The 24107-nt window shown below is 39.9% G+C and overlaps 1 protein-coding gene across 1 annotated transcript in view; it reads left to right on the top strand.

Annotated features, from left to right (window-relative positions):
- The window catches only part of MTMR9 (myotubularin related protein 9), a 93515-nt gene that overhangs the window by 49784 nt on the left and 19624 nt on the right, over positions 1-24107 (top strand). Inside the window, exon 7 of the mRNA XM_079926346.1 lies at positions 23567-23708. Coding sequence (XP_079782472.1) covers positions 23567-23708 — 142 coding nt within the window. The remainder of the gene's footprint in view (positions 1-23566; positions 23709-24107) is intronic.

The following is a 24107-nucleotide window of genomic DNA, read 5'->3' as shown; positions in this document are numbered from 1 at the left end:
AGCTCTTCTCTAAATATTTGACAATTCACCTGTGAAGCCATCTGGTCCTGGACTTCTGTTTGTTGGAAGATTTTAAATCACACTTTCAATTTCATTACTTGTGATTGGTTTGTTCATATTTTCTATTTCTTCTGGTTCAGTCCTGGAAAGTTATACCTTTCTAAGAATTTGTCCATTTCTTCCAGGTTGTCCATTTTATTGGCATAGAGTTGCTTGTAGTAGTCTCTTAGGATGCTTTGTATTTCTGCGGTGTCTGTTGTAACTTCTCCTTTTTCATTTCTAATTTTATTGATATGAGTCCCCTCCCTCTTTTTCTTGATGAGTCTGGCTAATGGTTTATCAATTGTGTTTATCTTCTAAAAGAACCAGCTTTTAGTTTTATTGATCTCTGCTGTTGTTTTCTTTGTTTCTACTTCATATATTTCTGCTCTGATGTTTATGATTTCTTTCCTTCTGCTACCTTTGGGTTTTGTTTGTTCTTCTTTCTGTAGTTCCTTTAGGTGTAAGGTTAGATTGTTTGAGGTTTTTCTTGTTTCTTAAGATAGGCTTGTATAACTGTAAACTTCCCTCTTAGAACTGCTTTTTCTGCACCCCATATGTGTACGGCCCCGGGCGTCCCCGGGAGTCCCGACCAGCAGGACAAATCCTTGTGAGTCCGAGGAGGAACCTGTGGGGGTTGAAAAAAGGGGGAAGGGCAGGAGACGCGAAAGAATGGAGGCAAGACAGAATCCTGATCAAGCCTCAAACTTTTATTGCTGCGGTAGCTGTATTTATACACTGCAGAGAAAGGGGGGCGGGATTCAGAATGAGGGAAGTACTTGGCTAATCATCATTGGTGCTGCGTGCGCGGGCTTTCATTTTAGGCGCGAACTTCTATCTCATAAATCAGGAAGAGAAGCAGGGTGTCGGCCATCTTCTAATGGCGAAAACTTCTTGGCTCCCAACACCATACGTTTTGGATCATCGTGTTTTCATTGTCTTTTGTCTCTAGATATGTATGATTCCCTCTGTGATTTCTTCAGTGATCTCTTGGTTATTTAGTAACGTATTGTTTTTTTTTTAAATCTTTATTGGAGTATAATTGCTTTACAATGGTGTGGTAATTTCTGCTTTATAACAAAGTGAATCAGTTATACATATACATGTGTTCCCATGTCTCCTCCCTCTTGCATCTCAGTCCCTCCCACCCTCCATATCCCACCCATCCAGGTGGTCAGAAAGAACCGAGCTGATCTCCCTGTGCTATGCGGCTGCTTCACACTAGCTATCTATTTTACGTTTGGTAGGGTATATATGTCCCTGCCACTCTCTCAGTCACAGCTTACCCTTCCCCCTCGCCGTATCCTGAAGTCCATTCTCTAGTAGGTCTGTGTCTTTATTCCCATCTTAAATCTAGGTTATTCATCACATTTTTTTCCTTAGATTCCATATATATGTGTTAGGATACGGTATTTGCCTTTCTCTTTCTGACTTACTTCACTCTGTATGACACACTCTACGTCCATCCACCTCACTACAAATAACTCAATTTCGTTTCTTTGTATGGCTGAGTAATATTCCATTGTATATATGTGCCACATCTTCTTTATCCATTCATCTGATGATGTACACGTAGTTTGTTTCCATCTCCTGGCTATTGTAAATACAGCTGCAGTGAACGTTTTGGCACATGACTCTTTGAATTATGGTTTTCTCAGGGTACATGCCCAGTAGTGGGATTGCTGGGTCATATGGTAGTTCTATTTGTAGTTTTTTAAGGAACCTCCATACTGTTCTCCATAGTGGCTGTACCAATTCACATTCCCACCAGCAGTGCAAGAGTGTTCCCTTTTCTCCACACCCTCTCCAGCATTTATTGTTTCTAGATTTTTTGATGATGGCCATTGTGACTGGTGTGAGATGATATCTCATTGGAGTTTTGATTTTCATTTCTCTAATGATTAATGAAGTTGAGCATTGTTTCATGTGTTTGTTGGCAGTCTGTATATCTTCTTTGGAGAAATGTCTATTTTGGTCTTCTGCCCATTTTTGGATTGGGTTGTTTGATTTTTTGTTATTGAGCTGCCTGAGCTGCTTATAAATTTTGGAGATTAATCCTTTGTCAGTTGCTTCATTTGCAAATATTTTCTCCCCTTGTGAGGTTTGTCGTTTGGTCTTGTTTGTGGTTTCCTTTGCTGTGCAAAAGCTTTGAAGTTCTGTTAGGTCCCATTTGTTTATTTTTGTTTTTATTTCCATTTCTCTAGGAGGTGGGTCAAAAAGGATCTTGCTGTGATTTATGTCTTAGAGTGTTCTACCTATGTTTTCCTCTAGGAGTTTGATAGTTTCTGGCCTTACATTTAGGTCTTCAATCCATTTTGAGCTTATATTTGTGTATGGTGTTAGGGAGTGATCTAATCTCATACATTTACACATATCTGTCCAGTTTTCCAGCACCACTTATTGAAGAGGCTGTCCTTTCTCCACTGTACATTCCTGCCTTCTTTTATCAAAGATAAGGTGACTATATGTGCATGGGTTTATCTCTGGGCTTTCTGTCCTGTTCCATTGATCTAGCTTTCTGTTTTTGTGCCAGTACCATACTGTCTTGATTACTGTAGCTTTGTAGTATAGTCTGAAGTCAGGGAGCCTGATTTCTCCAGCTCTGTTTTTCGTTCTCAAGAATGCTTTGGCTATTCGGGGTCTTTTGTGTTTCCATACAAATTGTGAAAGTTTTCGTTCTAGTTTTGTGAAAAATGCCAGTGGTAGTTTGCTAGGGATTGCATTGAATCTGTAGATTGCTTTGGGTAGTAGAGTCCTTTTCACAATGTTGATTCTTCCCATGCAAGAACATGGTATATCTCTCCATCTATTTGTATCATCTTTAATTTCTTTCATCAGTGTCTTATAATTTTCTGCATACAGGTCTTTTGTCTCCTTAGGTAGGTTTATTCCTAGGTATTTTATTCTTTTTGCTGCAGTGGTAAATGGGAGTGTTTTCTTGATTTCACTTTCAGATTTTTCATCATAGGTGTATAGGAATGCCAGAGATTTCTGTGCATTAACTTTGTATCCTGCTACTTTACCAAATTCATTGATTAGCTCTAGTAGTTTTCCGGTAGCATCTTTAGGATTCGCTGTGTGTAGTACCATGTCATCTGCAAAGAGTGGCAGCTTTACTTCTTCTTTTCCGATTTGGATTCCTTTTATTTCCTTTTCTTCTCTGATTGCTGTGGCTAAAACTTCCAAAACTATGTTGAATAAGAGTGGTGAGAGTGGGCAACGTTGTCTTGTCCCTGATCTTAGTGGAAATGCTTTCATTTTTTCACCATTGAGGACGATGTTGGCTGTGGGTTTGTCATATATGGCCTTTATTACGTTGAGGAAAGTTCCCTCTATGCCTACTTCCTGCAGGGTTTTTATCATAAATGGGTTTTGAATTTTGTCAAAAGCTTTCTCTGCATCTATTGAGATGATCATATGGTTTTTCTCCTTCAGTTTGTTAATACGGTTTATCACATTGATTGTTTTGCGTATACTGAAGAATCCTTGCATTCCTGGAATAAACCCCATTTGATCATGGTGTATGATCCTTTTAATGTGCTGTTGGATTCTGTTTGCTAGTATTTTGTTGAGGATTTTTGCATCTATGTTCATCAGGGATATTGGCCTGTAGTTTTCTTTCTTTGTGACATCCTTGTCTGGTTATGGTATCAAGGTGACGGTGGCCTCGTAGAATGAATTTGGGAGTGTTCCTTCCTCTGCTATATTTTGGAAGTGTTTGAGGAGGATAGGTGTTAGCTCTTCTCTAAATGTTTGATAGAAGTCGCCTGTGAAGCCATCTGGTCCTGGGCTTTTGTTTGTTGGAAGATTTTTAATCACAGTTTCCATTTCAGTGCTTGTGATTGGTCTGTTCGTATTTTCTGTTTTTCCCTATTCAGTCTTGGCAGGTTGTGCATTCCTAAGAATTTGTCCGTTTCTTCCAGGTTGTCCATTTTATGGGCATAGAGTTGCTTGTAGTAATCTCTCATGATCTTTTGTATTTCTGCACTGTCAGTTGTTACTTCTCCTTTTTCATTTCTAATTGTATTGATTTGAGTCTTCTCCCTTTTTTTTCTTGATGAGTCTGGCTAATGGTTTCTCAATTTTGTCTATCTTCTCAAAGAACCAGCTTTTAGCTTTATTGATCTTTGCTATCGTTTCCTTCATTTCTTTTTCATTTATTTCTGATCTGATCTTTATGATTTCTTTCCTTCTGCGATCCTTGGGTTTTTTTTGTTCTTTCTCTTTAAAATTGCTTTAGGTGTTAGGTTAGGTTGTTTATTCGAGATGCTTTCTGTTTCTTAAGGTAGGATTGTATTGCTGTAAACTTGCCTCTTAGAACTGCTGTTGCTGCATCCCATAGGTTTGGGGTCGTCGTGTCTCGATTGTCATTCGTCTCTAGGTGTTTTTTGATTTCCTCTTTGATTTCTTCACTGATCACTTCGTTATTAAGTAGTGTATTGTTTAGCCTCCATGTGTTTGTATTTTGTACAGATCTTTTCCTGTAATTGATATCTAGTCTCACAGCGATGTGCTTGGAAAAGATACTTGATACAGTTTCAATTTTCTTTCTTTTTTTCCACATCTTTATTGGAGCATAATTGGTTTACAGTGGTGTGTTAGTTTCTGCTTTATAACAAAGTGAATCAGTTATACATATACCTATGTTCCCATATCTCTTCCCTCTTGCGTCTCCCTCCCTCGCACCCTCCCTATCCCACCCCTCCAGGCGGTCAGAAAGAACCGAGCTGATCTCCCTGTGCTATGCGGCTGCTTCCCACCAGCTATCTACCTTATGTTTGGTAGTGTATATATGTCCGTGCCTCTCTCTCGCTTTGTCACAGCTCACCCTTCCCCCTCCCCATATCCTCAAGTCCATTCTCTAGTAGGTCTGTGTCTTTATTCCTGTCTCACCCCTAGCTTCTTCGTGACATTTTTTTTCCTTTTTAAATTCCATATATATGTGTTAGCATACGGTATTTGTTTTTCTCTTTCTGAAATATTTCACTCTGTATGACAGACTCTAGGTTTATCCACCTCATTACAAATAGCTCAATTTCGTGTCTTTTTATGGCTGAGTAATATTCCATTGCATACATGTGCCACATCTTCTTTATCCATTCTTCCGATGATGGACACTTAGGTTGTTTCCAGTCCGGGCTATTGTAAATAGAGCTGCAGTGAACATTTTGGTACATGACTCTTTTTGAATTATGGTGTTCTGAGGGTATATGCCCAGTAGTGGGATTGCCGGGTCACATGGTAGTTCTATTTGTAGTTTTTTAAGGAACCTCCGTACTGTTCTCCACAGTGGCTGTATCAATTTACATTCACACCAACAGTGCAAGAGGCTTCCCTTTTCTCCACACCCACTCCAGCATTTACTGTTTCTAGATTTTTTGATGATGGCCATTCTGACTGGTGTGAGATGATATCTCATTGTAGTTCTGATTTGCATTTCTCTAATGATTAATGAAGTTGAGCATTGTGTCATGTGTTTGTTGGCAGTCTGTATATCTTCTTTGGAGAAATGTCTCTTCCGGCCTTCTGCCCATTTTTGGATTGGGTTGTTTGATCTTTTGTTATTGAGCTGCCTGAGCTGCTTACAAATTTTGGAGATTAATCCTTTGTCAGTTGCTTCATTTGCAAGTATTTTCTCCCCTTGTGAGGTTTGTCTTTTGGTCTTGTTTGTGGTTTCCTTTGCTGTGCAAAAGCCTTGAAGTTCCATTAGGTCTCATTTGTTTATTTTGTTTTTATTTCCATTTCTCTAGGAGGTGGGTCAAAAAGGATCTTGCTGTGATTCATGTCTTAGAGTGTTCTGCCTATGTTTTCCTCTAGGAGTTTGATATTTTCTGGCCTTACATTTAGGTCTTCAATCCATTTTGAGCTTATATTTGTGTATGGTGTTAGGGAGTGATCTAATCTCATACTTTTACACGTACCTGTCCTGTTTTCCCAGCACCACTTATTGAAGAGGCTGTCCTTTCTCCACTGTACATTCCTGCCTCCTTTATCAAACATAAGGTGACCATATGTGCGTGGGTTTATCTCTGGGCTTTCTGTCCTGTTCCATTGATCTATCTTTCTGTTTTTGTGCCAGTACCATACTCTCTTGATTACTGTAGCTTTGTAGTATAGTCTGAAGTCAGGGAGCCTGATTCCTTCAGCTCCGTTTTTCGTTCTCAAGATTGCTTTGGCTATTCGGGGTCTTTTGTGTTTCCATACAAATTGTGAAAGTTTTCGATCTAGTTTTGTGAAAAATGCCAGTGGTAGTTTGCTAGGGATTGCATTCAATCTGTAGATTGCTTTGGGTAGTAGAGTCCTTTTCACAATGTTGATTCTTCCCATGCAAGAACATGGTATATCTCTCCATCTATTTGTATCATCTTTAATTTCTTTCATCAGTGTCTTATAATTTTCTGCATACAGGTCTTTTGTCTCCTTAGGTAGGTTTATTCCTAGGTATTTTATTCTTTTTGTTGCAGTGGTAAATGGGAGTGTTTTCTTGATTTCACTTTCAGATTTTTCATCATCGGTGTATAGGAATGCCAGAGATTTCTGTGTATTAATTTTGTATCCTGCTACTTTACCAAATTCATTGATTAGCTCTAGTAGTTTTCCAGTAGCATCTTTAGGATTCGCTGTGTGTAGTACCATGTCATCTGCAAACAGTGACAGCTTTACTTCTTTTCCGACTTGGATTCCTTTTATTTCCTTTTCTTCTCTGATTGCTGTGGCTAAAACTTCCAAAACTATGTTGAATAAGAGTGGTGAGAGTGGGCAACGTTGTCTTGTCCCTGATCTTAGTGGAAATGCTTTCATTTTTTCACCATTGAGGACGATGTTGGCTGTGGGTTTGTCATATATGGCCTTTATTACGTTGAGGAAAGTTCCCTCTATGCCTACTTCCTGCAGGGTTTTTATCATAAATGGGTTTTGAATTTTGTCAAAAGCTTTCTCTGCATCTATTGAGATGATCATATGGTTTTTCTCCTTCAGTTTGTTAATACGGTTTATCACATTGATTGTTTTGCGTATACTGAAGAATCCTTGCATTCCTGGAATAAACCCCATTTGATCATGGTGTATGATCCTTTTAATGTGCTGTTGGATTCTGTTTGCTAGTATTTTGTTGAGGATTTTTGCATCTATGTTCATCAGGGATATTGGCCTGTAGTTTTCTTTCTTTGTGACATCCTTGTCTGGTTATGGTATCAAGGTGACGGTGGCCTCGTAGAATGAATTTGGGAGTGTTCCTTCCTCTGCTATATTTTGGAAGTGTTTGAGGAGGATAGGTGTTAGCTCTTCTCTAAATGTTTGATAGAAGTCGCCTGTGAAGCCATCTGGTCCTGGGCTTTTGTTTGTTGGAAGATTTTTAATCACAGTTTCCATTTCAGTGCTTGTGATTGGTCTGTTCGTATTTTCTGTTTTTCCCTATTCAGTCTTGGCAGGTTGTGCATTCCTAAGAATTTGTCCGTTTCTTCCAGGTTGTCCATTTTATGGGCATAGAGTTGCTTGTAGTAATCTCTCATGATCTTTTGTATTTCTGCACTGTCAGTTGTTACTTCTCCTTTTTCATTTCTAATTGTATTGATTTGAGTCTTCTCCCTTTTTTTTCTTGATGAGTCTGGCTAATGGTTTCTCAATTTTGTCTATCTTCTCAAAGAACCAGCTTTTAGCTTTATTGATCTTTGCTATCGTTTCCTTCATTTCTTTTTCATTTATTTCTGATCTGATCTTTATGATTTCTTTCCTTCTGCGATCTTTGGGTTTTTTTTGTTCTTTCTCTTTAAAATTGCTTTAGGTGTTAGGTTAGGTTGTTTATTCGAGATGCTTTCTGTTTCTTAAGGTAGGATTGTATTGCTGTAAACTTGCCTCTTAGAACTGCTGTTGCTGCATCCCATAGGTTTGGGGTCGTCGTGTCTCGATTGTCATTCGTCTCTAGGTGTTTTTTGATTTCCTCTTTGATTTCTTCACTGATCACTTCGTTATTAAGTAGTGTATTGTTTAGCCTCCATGTGTTTGTATTTTGTACAGATCTTTTCCTGTAATTGATATCTAGTCTCACAGCGATGTGCTTGGAAAAGATACTTGATACAGTTTCAATTTTCTTTCTTTTTTTCCACATCTTTATTGGAGCATAATTGGTTTACAGTGGTTAGTTTCTGCTTTATAACAAAGTGAATCAGTTATACATATACCTATGTTCCCATATCTCTTCCCTCTTGCGTCTCCCTCCCTCGCACCCTCCCTATCCCACCCCTCCAGGCGGTCAGAAAGAACCGAGCTGATCTCCCTGTGCTATGCGGCTGCTTCCCACCAGCTATCTACCTTATGTTTGGTAGTGTATATATGTCCGTGCCTCTCTCTCGCTTTGTCACAGCTCACCCTTCCCCCTCCCCATATCCTCAAGTCCATTCTCTAGTAGGTCTGTGTCTTTATTCCTGTCTCACCCCTAGCTTCCTCGTGACATTTTTTTTCCTTTTTAAATTCCATATATATGTGTTAGCATACGGTATTTGTTTTTCTCTTTCTGAAATATTTCACTCTGTATGACAGACTCTAGGTTTATCCACCTCATTACAAATAGCTCAATTTCGTGTCTTTTTATGGCTGAGTAATATTCCATTGCATACATGTGCCACATCTTCTTTATCCATTCTTCCGATGATGGACACTTAGGTTGTTTCCAGTCCGGGCTATTGTAAATAGAGCTGCAGTGAACATTTTGGTACATGACTCTTTTTGAATTATGGTGTTCTGAGGGTATATGCCCAGTAGTGGGATTGCCGGGTCACATGGTAGTTCTATTTGTAGTTTTTTAAGGAACCTCCGTACTGTTCTCCACAGTGGCTGTATCAATTTACATTCACACCAACAGTGCAAGAGGCTTCCCTTTTCTCCACACCCACTCCAGCATTTACTGTTTCTAGATTTTTTGATGATGGCCATTCTGACTGGTGTGAGATGATATCTCATTGTAGTTCTGATTTGCATTTCTCTAATGATTAATGAAGTTGAGCATTGTGTCATGTGTTTGTTGGCAGTCTGTATATCTTCTTTGGAGAAATGTCTCTTCCGGCCTTCTGCCCATTTTTGGATTGGGTTGTTTGATCTTTTGTTATTGAGCTGCCTGAGCTGCTTACAAATTTTGGAGATTAATCCTTTGTCAGTTGCTTCATTTGCAAATATTTTCTCCCCTTGTGAGGTTTGTCTTTTGGTCTTGTTTGTGGTTTCCTTTGCTGTGCAAAAGCTTTGAAGTTCCATTAGGTCTCATTTGTTTATTTTGTTTTTATTTCCATTTCTCTAGGAGGTGGGTCAAAAAGGATCTTGCTGTGATTCATGTCTTAGAGTGTTCTGCCTATGTTTTCCTCTAGGAGTTTGATATTTTCTGGCCTTACATTTAGGTCTTCAATCCATTTTGAGCTTATATTTGTGTATGGTGTTAGGGAGTGATCTAATCTCATACTTTTACACGTACCTGTCCTGTTTTCCCAGCACCACTTATTGAAGAGGCTGTCCTTTCTCCACTGTACATTCCTGCCTCCTTTATCAAACATAAGGTGACCATATGTGCGTGGGTTTATCTCTGGGCTTTCTGTCCTGTTCCATTGATCTATCTTTCTGTTTTTGTGCCAGTACCATACTCTCTTGATTACTGTAGCTTTGTAGTATAGTCTGAAGTCAGGGAGCCTGATTCCTTCAGCTCCGTTTTTCGTTCTCAAGATTGCTTTGGCTCTTCGGGGTCTTTTGTGTTTCCATACAAATTGTGAAAGTTTTCGATCTAGTTTTGTGAAAAATGCCAGTGGTAGTTTGCTAGGGATTGCATTGAATCTGTAGATTGCTTTGGGTAGTAGAGTCCTTTTCACAATGTTGATTCTTCCCATGCAAGAACATGGTATATCTCTCCATCTATTTGTATCATCTTTAATTTCTTTCATCAGTGTCTTATAATTTTCTGCATACAGGTCTTTTGTCTCCTTAGGTAGGTTTATTCCTAGGTATTTTATTCTTTTTGTTGCAGTGGTAAATGGGAGTGTTTTCTTGATTTCACTTTCAGATTTTTCATCATCGGTGTATAGGAATGCCAGAGATTTCTGTGTATTAATTTTGTATCCTGCTACTTTACCAAATTCATTGATTAGCTCTAGTAGTTTTCCAGTAGCATCTTTAGGATTCGCTGTGTGTAGTACCATGTCATCTGCAAACAGTGACAGCTTTACTTCTTTTCCGACTTGGATTCCTTTTATTTCCTTTTCTTCTCTGATTGCTGTGGCTAAAACTTCCAAAACTATGTTGAATAAGAGTGGTGAGAGTGGGCAACGTTGTCTTGTCCCTGATCTTAGTGGAAATGCTTTCATTTTTTCACCATTGAGGACGATGTTGGCTGTGGGTTTGTCATATATGGCCTTTATTACGTTGAGGAAAGTTCCCTCTATGCCTACTTCCTGCAGGGTTTTTATCATAAATGGGTTTTGAATTTTGTCAAAAGCTTTCTCTGCATCTATTGAGAAGATCATATGGTTTTTCTCCTTCAGTTTGTTAATACGGTTTATCACATTGATTGTTTTGCGTATACTGAAGAATCCTTGCATTCCTGGAATAAACCCCATTTGATCATGGTGTATGATCCTTTTAATGTGCTGTTGGATTCTGTTTGCTAGTATTTTGTTGAGGATTTTTGCATCTATGTTCATCAGGGATATTGGCCTGTAGTTTTCTTTCTTTGTGACATCCTTGTCTGGTTATGGTATCAAGGTGACGGTGGCCTCGTAGAATGAATTTGGGAGTGTTCCTTCCTCTGCTATATTTTGGAAGTGTTTGAGGAGGATAGGTGTTAGCTCTTCTCTAAATGTTTGATAGAAGTCGCCTGTGAAGCCATCTGGTCCTGGGCTTTTGTTTGTTGGAAGATTTTTAATCACAGTTTCCATTTCAGTGCTTGTGATTGGTCTGTTCGTATTTTCTGTTTTTCCCTATTCAGTCTTGGCAGGTTGTGCATTCCTAAGAATTTGTCCGTTTCTTCCAGGTTGTCCATTTTATGGGCATAGAGTTGCTTGTAGTAATCTCTCATGATCTTTTGTATTTCTGCACTGTCAGTTGTTACTTCTCCTTTTTCATTTCTAATTGTATTGATTTGAGTCTTCTCCCTTTTTTTTCTTGATGAGTCTGGCTAATGGTTTCTCAATTTTGTCTATCTTCTCAAAGAACCAGCTTTTAGCTTTATTGATCTTTGCTATCGTTTCCTTCATTTCTTTTTCATTTATTTCTGATCTGATCTTTATGATTTCTTTCCTTCTGCGATCCTTGGGTTTTTTTTGTTCTTTCTCTTTAAAATTGCTTTAGGTGTTAGGTTAGGTTGTTTATTCGAGATGCTTTCTGTTTCTTAAGGTAGGATTGTATTGCTGTAAACTTGCCTCTTAGAACTGCTGTTGCTGCATCCCATAGGTTTGGGGTCGTCGTGTCTCGATTGTCATTCGTCTCTAGGTGTTTTTTGATTTCCTCTTTGATTTCTTCACTGATCACTTCGTTATTAAGTAGTGTATTGTTTAGCCTCCATGTGTTTGTATTTTGTACAGATCTTTTCCTGTAATTGATATCTAGTCTCACAGCGATGTGCTTGGAAAAGATACTTGATACAGTTTCAATTTTCTTTCTTTTTTTCCACATCTTTATTGGAGCATAATTGGTTTACAGTGGTGTGTTAGTTTCTGCTTTATAACAAAGTGAATCAGTTATACATATACCTATGTTCCCATATCTCTTCCCTCTTGCGTCTCCCTCCCTCCCACCCTCCCTATCCCACCCCTCCAGGCGGTCAGAAAGAACCGAGCTGATCTCCCTGTGCTATGCGGCTGCTTCCCACCAGCTATCTTCCTTATGTTTGGTAGTGTATATATGTCCGTGCCTCTCTCTCGCTTTGTCACAGCTCACCCTTCCCCCTCCCCATATCCTCAAGTCCATTCTCTAGTAGGTCTGTGTCTTTATTCCTGTCTCACCCCTAGCTTCTTCGTGACATTTTTTTTCCTTTTTAAATTCCATATATATGTGTTAGCATACGGTATTTGTTTTTCTCTTTCTGAAATATTTCACTCTGTATGACAGACTCTAGGTTTATCCACCTCATTACAAATAGCTCAATTTCGTGTCTTTTTATGGCTGAGTAATATTCCATTGCATACATGTGCCACATCTTCTTTATCCATTCTTCCGATGATGGACACTTAGGTTGTTTCCAGTCCGGGCTATTGTAAATAGAGCTGCAGTGAACATTTTGGTACATGACTCTTTTTGAATTATGGTGTTCTGAGGGTATATGCCCAGTAGTGGGATTGCCGGGTCACATGGTAGTTCTATTTGTAGTTTTTTAAGGAACCTCCGTACTGTTCTCCACAGTGGCTGTATCAATTTACATTCACACCAACAGTGCAAGAGGCTTCCCTTTTCTCCACACCCACTCCAGCATTTACTGTTTCTAGATTTTTTGATGATGGCCATTCTGACTGGTGTGAGATGATATCTCATTGTAGTTCTGATTTGCATTTCTCTAATGATTAATGAAGTTGAGCATTGTGTCATGTGTTTGTTGGCAGTCTGTATATCTTCTTTGGAGAAATGTCTCTTCCGGCCTTCTGCCCATTTTTGGATTGGGTTGTTTGATCTTTTGTTATTGAGCTGCCTGAGCTGCTTACAAATTTTGGAGATTAATCCTTTGTCAGTTGCTTCATTTGCAAATATTTTCTCCCCTTGTGAGGTTTGTCTTTTGGTCTTGTTTGTGGTTTCCTTTGCTGTGCAAAAGCTTTGAAGTTCCATTAGGTCTCATTTGTTTATTTTGTTTTTATTTCCATTTCTCTAGGAGGTGGGTCAAAAAGGATCTTGCTGTGATTCATGTCTTAGAGTGTTCTGCCTATGTTTTCCTCTAGGAGTTTGATATTTTCTGGCCTTACATTTAGGTCTTCAATCCATTTTGAGCTTATATTTGTGTATGGTGTTAGGGAGTGATCTAATCTCATACTTTTACACGTACCTGTCCTGTTTTCCCAGCACCACTTATTGAAGAGGCTGTCCTTTCTCCACTGTACATTCCTGCCTCCTTTATCAAACATAAGGTGACCATATGTGCGTGGGTTTATCTCTGGGCTTTCTGTCCTGTTCCATTGATCTATCTTTCTGTTTTTGTGCCAGTACCATACTCTCTTGATTACTGTAGCTTTGTAGTATAGTCTGAAGTCAGGGAGCCTGATTCCTTCAGCTCCGTTTTTCGTTCTCAAGATTGCTTTGGCTCTTCGGGGTCTTTTGTGTTTCCATACAAATTGTGAAAGTTTTCGATCTAGTTTTGTGAAAAATGCCAGTGGTAGTTTGCTAGGGATTGCATTGAATCTGTAGATTGCTTTGGGTAGTAGAGTCCTTTTCACAATGTTGATTCTTCCCATGCAAGAACATGGTATATCTCTCCATCTATTTGTATCATCTTTAATTTCTTTCATCAGTGTCTTATAATTTTCTGCATACAGGTCTTTTGTCTCCTTAGGTAGGTTTATTCCTAGGTATTTTATTCTTTTTGTTGCAGTGGTAAATGGGAGTGTTTTCTTGATTTCACTTTCAGATTTTTCATCATCGGTGTATAGGAATGCCAGAGATTTCTGTGTATTAATTTTGTATCCTGCTACTTTACCAAATTCATTGATTAGCTCTAGTAGTTTTCCAGTAGCATCTTTAGGATTCGCTGTGTGTAGTACCATGTCATCTGCAAACAGTGACAGCTTTACTTCTTTTCCGACTTGGATTCCTTTTATTTCCTTTTCTTCTCTGATTGCTGTGGCTAAAACTTCCAAAACTATGTTGAATAAGAGTGGTGAGAGTGGGCAACGTTGTCTTGTCCCTGATCTTAGTGGAAATGCTTTCATTTTTTCACCATTGAGGACGATGTTGGCTGTGGGTTTGTCATATATGGCCTTTATTACGTTGAGGAAAGTTCCCTCTATGCCTACTTCCTGCAGGGTTTTTATCATAAATGGGTTTTGAATTTTGTCAAAAGCTTTCTCTGCATCTATTGAGATGATCATATGGTTTTTCTCCTTCAGTTTGTTAATACGGTTTATCACATTGATTGTTTTGCGTATACTGAAGAATCCTTGCATTCCTGGAATAAACCCCATTTGATCATGGTGTATGATCCTTTTAATGTGCTGTTGGATTCTGTTTGCTAGTATTTTGTTGAGGATTTTTGCATCTATGTTCATCAGGGATATTGGCCTGTAGTTTTCTTTCTTTGTGACATCCTTGTCTGGTTTTGGTATCAAGGTGACGGTGGCCTCGTGGAATGAATTTGGGAGTGTTCCTCCCTCTGCTATATTTTGGAAGAGTTTGAGAAGGATAGGTGTTAGCTCTTCTCTAAATGTTTGATAGAAGTCGCCCTGTGAAGCCATCTGGTCCTGGGCTTTTGTTTGTTGGAAGATTTTTTTAATCACAGTTTCAATTTCAGTGCTTGTGATTGGTCTGTTCGTATTTTCTGTTTTTCCCTATTCAGTCTTGGCAGGTTGTGCATTCCTAAGAATTTGTCCATTTCTTCCAGGTTGTCCATTTCATTGGCATAGAATTGCTTGTAGTCATCTCTCATGATCTTTTGTGTTTCTGCAGCGTCAGTTGTTACTTCTTTTTCATTTCTAATTCTATTGAGTTGAGTCTGCTCCCTTTTTTTCTTGATGAGTCTGGCTAATGGTTTATCAATTTTGTTTATCTTCTCAAAGAACCAGGTTTAGTTTTATTGACCTTTGCTCTCGTTCCCTTCATTTCTTTTTCATTTATTTCTGATCTGATTTTTATGATTTCTTTCCTTCTGCTAACGTTGGGGTCTTTTTGTTCTTCTTTCTCTAATTGCTTTAGGTGCGAGGTTAGGCTGTTTATTCGAGATGTTTCCTGTTTCTTAAGGTGGGATTGTATTGCTATAAGCTTCCCTCTTAGAACTGCTTTGGCTGCATCCCATAGGTTTTTGGGTCGTCGTGTCTCCATTGTCATTTGTCTCTAGGTATTTTTTGATTTCCTCTTTGATTTCCTCAGTGATCACTTCGTTATTAAGTAGTGTATTGTTTAGCCTCCATGTGTTTGTATTTTGTACAGATCTTTTCCTGTAATTGATATCTAGTCTCATAGCGATGTGCTTGGAAAAGATACTTGAAACAATTTCAATTTTCTTAAATTTACCAGGGTTTGACTTGTGACCCAAGATATGATCTGTTTTGGAGAATGTTGCATGAGCACTTGAGAAAAATGTGTATTATGTTGTTTTTGGATAGAATGTCCTATAAATTGTCAATAAAGCTGTCTTGTTTAATGTATCATTTAAAGCTTGTGTTTCCTTAATTATTTTCATTTTGCATGATCGGTCCATTGCTGAAAGTGGCGTGTCAAAGTTTCATAATATGAATGTGTTAGTGTTGATTTCCCCTTTTATGGCAGTTATTATTTTCTTTATGTATTGAGGTGCTTCTATGTTGGGTGCCTAAATATTTACAGTTGTTATATCTTTGTCTTGGATCCATCCCTTGATCATTATATACTGTTCTTTGTCTCTTGTAATAGTCTTTATTTTAAAGTCTATTTTGTCTGATAATAGAATTGCTACTCCAGGTTTCTTTTGGTTTACATTTGCATTGAATATCTTTTTCCATCCCCTTACTTTCAGTCTGTATGTGTGTTTAGGTCGGACATGGGTCTCTTGTAGACAACATATATATGGGTTCTTTTTTGTATCCATTTAGCCAGTCTGTATCTCTTGGTGGGTGCATTTAATCCATTTACATTTAAGGTAATTATCGATATGTATGTTCCTATTCCCATTTTCTCAGTTGTTTGGGGTTTGTTATTGTAGGACTTTTCCTTCTCTTGTGTTTCTTGCCTAGAGAAGTTCCTTTAGCATTTGTTGTAAAGCTTGTTTTGTGGTGCTGAACTCGCTCAGTTTTTGCTTGTCTCTAAAGGTTTTTAATTTCTCCATCAAATCTGAATGAGATCCTTGCTGGGTTGAGTAATCTTGGTTTTAGGTTTTTCTCCTTCATCACTTTAAATATGTCCTGCCAGTCCCTTCTGACTTTCAGAGTTTCTGCTGAAAGATCAGCTGTTAACCTTATGCCAATTCCCTTGTGTGTTATTTGTTGTTTTTTCCTTGCTGTTTTTAATATGTTTTCTTTGTATTTAATTTTTGTTAGTTTGATTAATATGTGTCTTGGCGCGTTTGTCGTTGGATTGTTCTTGTATGGGATTCTCTGTGCTTCCTGGACTTGATTAACTATTTCTTTTCCCATATTAGGGAAGTTTTCAACTATAACCTCTTCAAATATTTTCTCAGTCCCTTTTTTCTTTTCTTCTTCTGGAACCCCTATAATTGTAATGTTGGTGTGTTTAATGTTGTCCCAGAGGTCTCTGAGACTGTCCTCAATTGTTTTCTCTTTATTCTGCTTTGCAGTAGTCATTTGCAGTATTTTATCTTCACTGTCACTTATCTGTTCTTCTGCCTCAGTTATTCTGCTATTGATCCCATCTAGAGTATTTTTCATTTCATTTATTGTGTTGTTCATCGTTGCTTGTTTCATCTTTAGTTCTTCTAGGTCCTTGTTAAATGTTTGTTGCATTTTGTCTATTCTATTTCCAAGCTTTTGGATCATCTTGACTATCATTATTCTGAATTCTTTTTCAGGTAGACTGCCTGTTTCCTCCTCATGTGTTAGGTCAGGTGGGTTTTTATCTTGCTCCTCCATCTGCTGTGTGTTTTTTTGTCTTCTCATTTTGCTCATTTTACTGTGTTTCGAGCTTCCTTTTTTGCAGGCTGCAGGTTCGTTGTTCCCATTGTTTTTGGTGTCTGTCCCCAGTGGCTAAGGTTGGTTCAGTGGGTTGTGTAGGCTTCCTGGTGGAGGGGACTCTTGCCTGTGTTCTGATGGATGAGGCTGGATTTTGTGTTTCTGGTGGGAAGCTCCATGTCTGGTGGGGTGTTTTGGGATGTCTGTGGGCTTATTATTATTTTAGGCAGCCTCTCTGCTAATGGGTGGGGTTGTGTTCCTGTTTTGCTAGTTGTTTGGCATAGGGTGTCCAGCACTGTAGCTTGCGGGTCGTTGAGTGAAGCTGGGTGCTGGTGTTAAGATGGAGATCTCTGGGAGATTTTCGCCATTTGATATTATGTGGAGCTGGGAGGTTCCTTGTGAACCAGTGTCCTGAAGTTGGCTTTCCCACCTCAGAGGCACAGCAGTGACTTCTGGCTGCAGCACCAAGAGCCTTTCATCCACTCGGCTCAGAATGAAAGTGAGAAAAAGTAGAAAGAAAGAAAGGGAGGGAGGGAGGGAGGGAGGAAGGAAAGAAAAGAAAAGAAAGAAGAAAGAAAAAAAAAGAAAGCAAAATAAAGTAAGATAAAATAAAGTTATTAAAATTAAAAATAATTATTAAGAAAAAGGATTTTTAAAAATTAAAAAAAAAAAAACGGACGTATAGAACCCTAGGACAAATGGTGAAATCAAAGATATACAGACAAAATCTCACATAGAATCATACACATACACACTCACAAAAAGAGGAAAGAGGAAACAATAATAAATCTTCTCAAAGTCCCCCTCCTCAATTTGGGATGATTTATTGTCTATTCAGGTATTCCACAGATGCAGGATACATCAAGTTGATTGTGGAGTTTTAATGTATTGCTCCTGAGGATGCTGGGAGAGATTTCCCTTTCTCTTCTTTGTTCGCACAGCTCCTGGGGCTCAGCTTTGGATTTGGCCCCGCCTCTGTGTGTAGGTCGCCTGGAGGGTGTCTGTTCTTCTCTCAGACAGGCCTGGGTGAAATGAGCAGCTGACTTGGGGGCTCTGGCTCACTCAGGCTGGGGGCAGGGAGGGGTGCGGATGCCAGGCGAGCCTGCGACGGCAAAGGCTGATGGAACATTGCACCAGCCTGAGGCGTGCCGTGCGTTCTCCTGGGGAAGTTGTCCCTGGATCCCAGGACCCTGGCAGTGGCGGGCTGCACAGGCTCCCCGGAAGGGAGGTGTGGATAGTGACCTGTGCTCGCACACAGGCTTCTTGGTGGTGACAGCAGCAGTCTTAGCATCTCATGCCTATCTTTGGGGTCCGCGCTGTTAGCCGCGGCTCGCGCCCGTCTCTGGAGCTCCTTTAAGCAGCGCTTTTAATCCCCTCTCCTTGCACACCAGGAAACAGAGGGAAGAAAAAGTCTCTTGCCTCTTCGGCAGCTGCAGACTTTTCGCGGACTGCTTCCCGGCCAGCCATGGTGCACTAACCCCCTGCAGGCTGTGTTCACTCCGCCAACCCCAGTCCTCTCCCTGCGCTCCGCCCCAGTGGGTGAGCAGACAAGCCTCTCAGGCTGGTGAGTGCTGGTTGGCACCGATCCTCTGTGCCGGAATCTCTCTGCTTTGCCTTCCGCACCCCTGTTGCTGTGCTCTCCTCCGCGGCTCCAAAGCTTACCCCCTCCGCCACCCGCAGTGTCTGCCCGCAAAGGGGCTACCTAGTGTGTGGAAACCTTTACTCCTTCACAGCTCCCTCCCACTGGTGTGGGTCCCATCCCTATTCTTTTGTCTCTGTTTATTCTTTTTTCTTTTGCCTTACCCAGGTGTGTGGGGATTTTCTTGCCGTTTGGGAGGCCTCAGGTCTTCTGCCAGCGTTCAGTAGGTGTTCTGTAGGAGTTGTTCCACATGTAGATGTATTTCTGGTGTATCTGTGGGGAGGAAGGTGATCTCTGCATTTTACTCTTCCACCATCTTCCTCCCAGTAATGTATTTTTTAGCCTCCATGTGTTTGTGTTTTTTACATTTTTTTCCCTGTAATTCATTTCTAATCTCATAGCGTTGTGGTCAGAAAAGATGCTTGATATGATTTCAATTTTCTTAAATTGACTTAGGCTTGATTTGTGACCCAAGAGGTGATCTATCCTGGAGAATGTTCTGTGCGCACTTGAGAAGAAAGTGTAATCTGCTGTTTTTGGATGGAGTGTCCTATAAATATAAATTAAATCTATCCGGTCTATTGTGTCATTTAAAGCTTCTGTTTATTTTCATTTGGGGTGATCTCTCCATTGGTGTAAGTGAGGTGTTAAAGTCCCCCACTATTACTGTGGTACTGTCGATTTCCTCTTTTATAGCTGTTAGCAGTTGCCTTATGTATTGAGGTGCTCCTATGTTGGGTGCATATAGATTTATAATTGTTATATCTTCTTCTTGGATTGATCCCTTGATCATTATGTAGCGTCCTTTCTTGTCTCTTGTAACATTCTTTATTTTAAAGTATACTTTATCTGATATGAGTATAGCTACTCCAGCTTTCTTTTGATTTCCATTTGCATGGAATATCTTTTTCCATCCCCTCACTTTCATATGTATGGGTCTTGTTTTTGTGTCCATTCAGCAAGCCTGTGTCTTTTGGTTGGAGCGTTTAATCCATTCACATTTAAGGTAATTATCAGTATTTATGTTCCTGTGACCATTTTCTTCATTGTTTTGGGTTTGTTTTTGTAGGTCCTTTTCTTGTATTTTCCACTTAGAGAAGTTCCTTTAGCATTTGTTGTAGAGGTGGTTTGGTGGTGCTGAATTCTCTTAGCTTTTGCTTGTCTGCAAAGCTTTTGATTTCTCCATCGAATCTGAATGAGATCCTTGCTGGGTAGAGTAATCTTGGTTGTAGGTTCTTCCCTTTCATCATTTGAAGTATGTCATGCCACTCCCTTCTGGCTTGTAAAGTTTCTGCTGAGAAATCAGCTGTTAACCTTATGGGAGTTCCCTTGTATGCTATTTGTCGGTTTCCCCTTGCTGCTTTCAATAATTTTTCTTTGTCTTTAATTTTTGCCAATTTGATTACTATGTGTCTCGGCATGTTTCTCCTTGGGTTTATCCTGTATGGGACTCGCTGCGCTTCCTGGACTTGGGTTGCTATTTCTTTTCCCATGTTAGGGACGTTTTCAACTATAATCTCTTCAAATATTTTCTTGGGTCCTTTCTCTCTCTCTTCTCCTTTTGGGACCCCTATAATGCAAATGTTGTTGTGTTTAATGTTGTCCCAGAGGTCTCTTAGGCTGTCTTCATTTCTTTTCATTCTTTTTCCTTTATTCTGTTCCACAGCAGCGAATTCCACCATTCTGTCTTCCAGGTCACATGTCCGTTCTTCTGCCTCAGTTATTCTGCTATTGATTCCTTCTAGTGTAGTTTTCATTTTAGTTATTGTATTGTTCGTCTCTGTTTGTTTGTTCTTTAATTCTTGTAGGTCTTTGTTAAAGATTTCTTGCATGTTCTTGATCTTTGCTTCCATTCTTTTTCCGAGGTCCTGGATCATCTTCACTCTCATTATTCTGAATTCTTTTTCTGGATGGTTGCCTATCTCCACTTCATTTAGTTGTTTTTCTGGGGCTTTATCTTGTTCCTTCATCTGGTACCTAGCCCTCTGCCTTTTCATCTTGTCTGTCTTCCTGTGAATGTGGTTTTTGTTCCACAGGCTGCAGGATTGTAGTTCTTCTTGCTTCTGCTGTCTGCCCTCTGTTAGAATGCCCTTATTAAGAAGGGGATTCCCACTGAAACAGTAGGTAGGTAGAAGTGTTGTCACCACATAGTTGCATGGCACTTTTCTTTGAGATTTTAATTTGTTTTATTGATGCTTCCAAATTAGGGAAATATATATGTAATTTTAAAAATAATGAGAAATTGATAATAGAACAGGTTGCTTAAGATCATGTGGTGAGTTAGCAACTTACCACAGGGCCACCAAGTGCCATGAATCAGGATTCCCTGGGATTCCTGGTGTAGGGACTTCTCTGGTGGTCCAGTGGTAAAGAATCCACCTTCCTATGCAGGGGACACGGATTTGATCCCTGGTCGAGGAATAAAGATCCCACTTGCCACTGGGCAACTAAGCCCACACGCCACAGCTACTGAACTTGCGCGCCTCAATGAGAGAGCCCATGTGCCGCGAACTACAGAGCCCACTCACTCAGGAGCCCGCGCGCTACAACTAGAGAGAGAAAACCAACATGCCACAACTAGAGAGAAGCCCGCACCACAATGAAAAGATCCTGCATGCCGCAACTAAGGCCTGATGCAGCCAAAAAAATAAAGAAAAAAAAAGGGAAGCCCATTTATTTTATAAAATATGGGAGTTAAAGACCAAGGTTCTGTGGCAGAGAAATAAATAATACAGAATGATGAGATGTATATATTAAGGGTTTGGGTTTTTTTTTTTTCTTTTTGCGGTATGCAGGCCTCTCACTGCTGTGGCCTCTCACGTTGCGGAGCACAGACTCCGGACGCGCAGGCCCAGCAGCTGTGGCTCATGGGCCCAGCCGCTCCGCGGCATGTGGGATCTTCCCGGACCGGGGCATGAACCCGTGTCCCCTGCATCGGCAGGCAGACTCTCAACCACTGCACCACCAGGGAAGCTCAAGGGTTTGGGATTTTTTAACCTAAGTTAAAAATATTTCCCCTTACATGATGAGTACAGAGGCTTTGTTTGCTTATGAAACATGAATTGTCATAAACTCTTATAACCATGTTGTCTGAGTTTTCAGCCATAATTAGAGGTGATGCAGGTGAATGTAATCCCAGGGGCAGAACAGTGTTTTCTGTCTCCACCTTTGTTTAGTTTGGGCTACCTTAAACAGGAACTTACACACTCCTAGGAGAATTGAAGGTTTTGGTTTATTTTGCCATGTTTGAGTTCCCTTTTTTGATGTATATTAGCTCATTAGTTATACCTCCATAAAAATCTGCCCTTACAACACTCAAAATGTAAAAATAGACCTTAAATTAATTGAATTAAATTTAGAGTATACCACAGATAACTAGGATATACATCTAATATATATCAAAAGCCTGAAAACATTTGCTCATACCCTTCAGTCTAGTCATTAGATTTCATCCTGAGAATGGGGTTGTTAACCATAGGTGAACATCAGGGAGTCTTATTTTCAAATTAAGAACTCTAGAATAATTCAGCAAAAGACAAAAAGCTAAGTACACCATCTAAAGTGTAACAAAAATTGGCAGTGACCTGAATGTCCAACTATAGGATTAAGTAAATTGTAGTTCATCACTTAATAGAATATTATGTAACCATTAATACAGTACTTTTATAGATGACATAGAAACATGGGAAAATGTTTATAATAAAAGTGGAAATAATAAGTTACCTTTCGCTACAGCTATGTAAAGTATATCTGTACATGAGGAAAGAATTAACAGTAGCCAAACATAAAACTTTTATGGGAAAGTGGTGAGCTTATTTTCCTTTTTTCCACAATTTCCTTCACTGTCATTTCAATAAAAAGAGGTAGAAGAAGGGGAGGGGAGAAAATGTAGTTTAGTTTCTGGTGTTTCCTCCCACTCTTTAGAATAATGGGGTCCTGGGAACCACCTACAGAGTGTATAGTGGTATCATTGCCACTGACTTTCTAGATTGATACTTTTTTCCCCCCTAAGGAATTTATTTATTTGGTTGCACTGGGTCTATTTGGTTGCGCTGGGTCTTATTTGCAGCAGGCCGACTCCTTAGTTGTGGCTTGTGGGCTCCTTAGTTGTGGCTTGCCGGCTCCTTAGTTGCAACACGTGGACTCCTTAATTGTGGCTCATGGGCTCCTTAGTTGCAGGTCACTGGCTTCTTAGTTGCAGCATGTGGGCTCCTTAGTTGTGGCATGCAAACTCTTAGTTGTGGCATGCGTGTGGGATCTAGTTCCCTGACCAGGGATCGAACCTGGGCCCCCTGCATTGGGAGCATGGAGTCTTTACCACTGTGCCACCAGGGTGGTCCCTAGATTGACACTTTTTTGTTGTTTTTTTGTGGTACGCGGGCCTCTCACTGTTGTGGCCTCTCCCGTTGCGGAGCACAGGCTCCGGATGCGCAGGCTCAGCGGCCATGGCTCACGGGCCCAGCCGCTCCGCGGCATGTGGGATCCTCCCAGACTGGGTCATGAACCCATGTCCCCTGCATCAGCAGGCGGACTCCCAACCACTGCGCCGCCAGGGAAACCCCCTGACACTTTTATATATAATATTTTAAAAATTTTCTTCCTGTTTTCATGTTTCTCAAAGTGTGGTTTAGGACTTGTTTCCCAGATTCATTATGGTTTATGAAGGCATCCTTACAGTAAACTGATGGTGGAAAGGTAGAATCAAGGTCAGAGAGATACAGAAAAATAACTTTGTGTGTTTCTAGGCTTGATGAGAAAAGGCTTTAGTTAACTATATTAAAGCAGAAAAGGTCAGCATCTAGTGAATGTGATGAGGTCTGCTTTCTGGTTTTGTAAAGGAAGAAAACATTCAGGAAACAGTTTTATGAAATTTGTTATAATGTAAATGGGTTCTTGTCCTATGAAATTTGGGACTTATAGTTTTATATTTTCCCCAAGGGAAGCTGTCTTCATGTACCTCATTTAGACTCTAAACCTACTGGACAGAGCAGAATGCAAAAGACTTTCAACTGTTATACTCAAGAAACGTTTATTGTTATACTCAAGAAATGTTTTTTATTAACAGAGTTGGTTGACCATGTCAGGAGTGTCCCATTTGTCCTCTGAATTTTCCTACCAGGGAAGGAGCATCCATACTGATTCATGGAACAGAAGGAACTGATTCCACACTCCAGGTTACCTCCCTGGCCCAGATTATCTTGGAACCAAGAAGCAGGACCATCCGGGGCTTTGAGGCCTTGATAGAGAGAGAGTGGCTTCAGGTGAGAAAAGCTATTTTGTCCACAGAGGAACTGCTCATAATTGATGTTTGATCCTTGTTTGTGGGAATGGATATAATATATGAAATTCTGATTGATTCAGATGTTTAATTTTCTGGGGGACAGTAAATCTCTCTTCCTCTTAATAAATGCCTGTAATCTTTACTGCCTCTCAATTTCTGTCTCCCTCTTTACTTATATTGCTCATTTGGCACTTCATTCCCCTAACAAATGTTATTAGTTGTACCTTGTTACCTATAGGGGAAACACAAAGAACGTGTAAAACATGGTCTTGTCTCACAGAACTTAGTCTTGCTAGAGATAAAAGACATAAACAAGGGGGGAAGGAGGAGTGGGAACTTGTAAGTACAAGGCATGTGCTTTAGTGCTTTCTACCTTCTG

This window comes from Stenella coeruleoalba, assembly GCF_951394435.1.
Source record: "Stenella coeruleoalba genome assembly, chromosome: 7".
Taxonomy (NCBI): Eukaryota; Metazoa; Chordata; class Mammalia; order Artiodactyla; family Delphinidae; genus Stenella; species Stenella coeruleoalba.
This window is presented reverse-complemented; position numbering and strand designations above follow the sequence as displayed.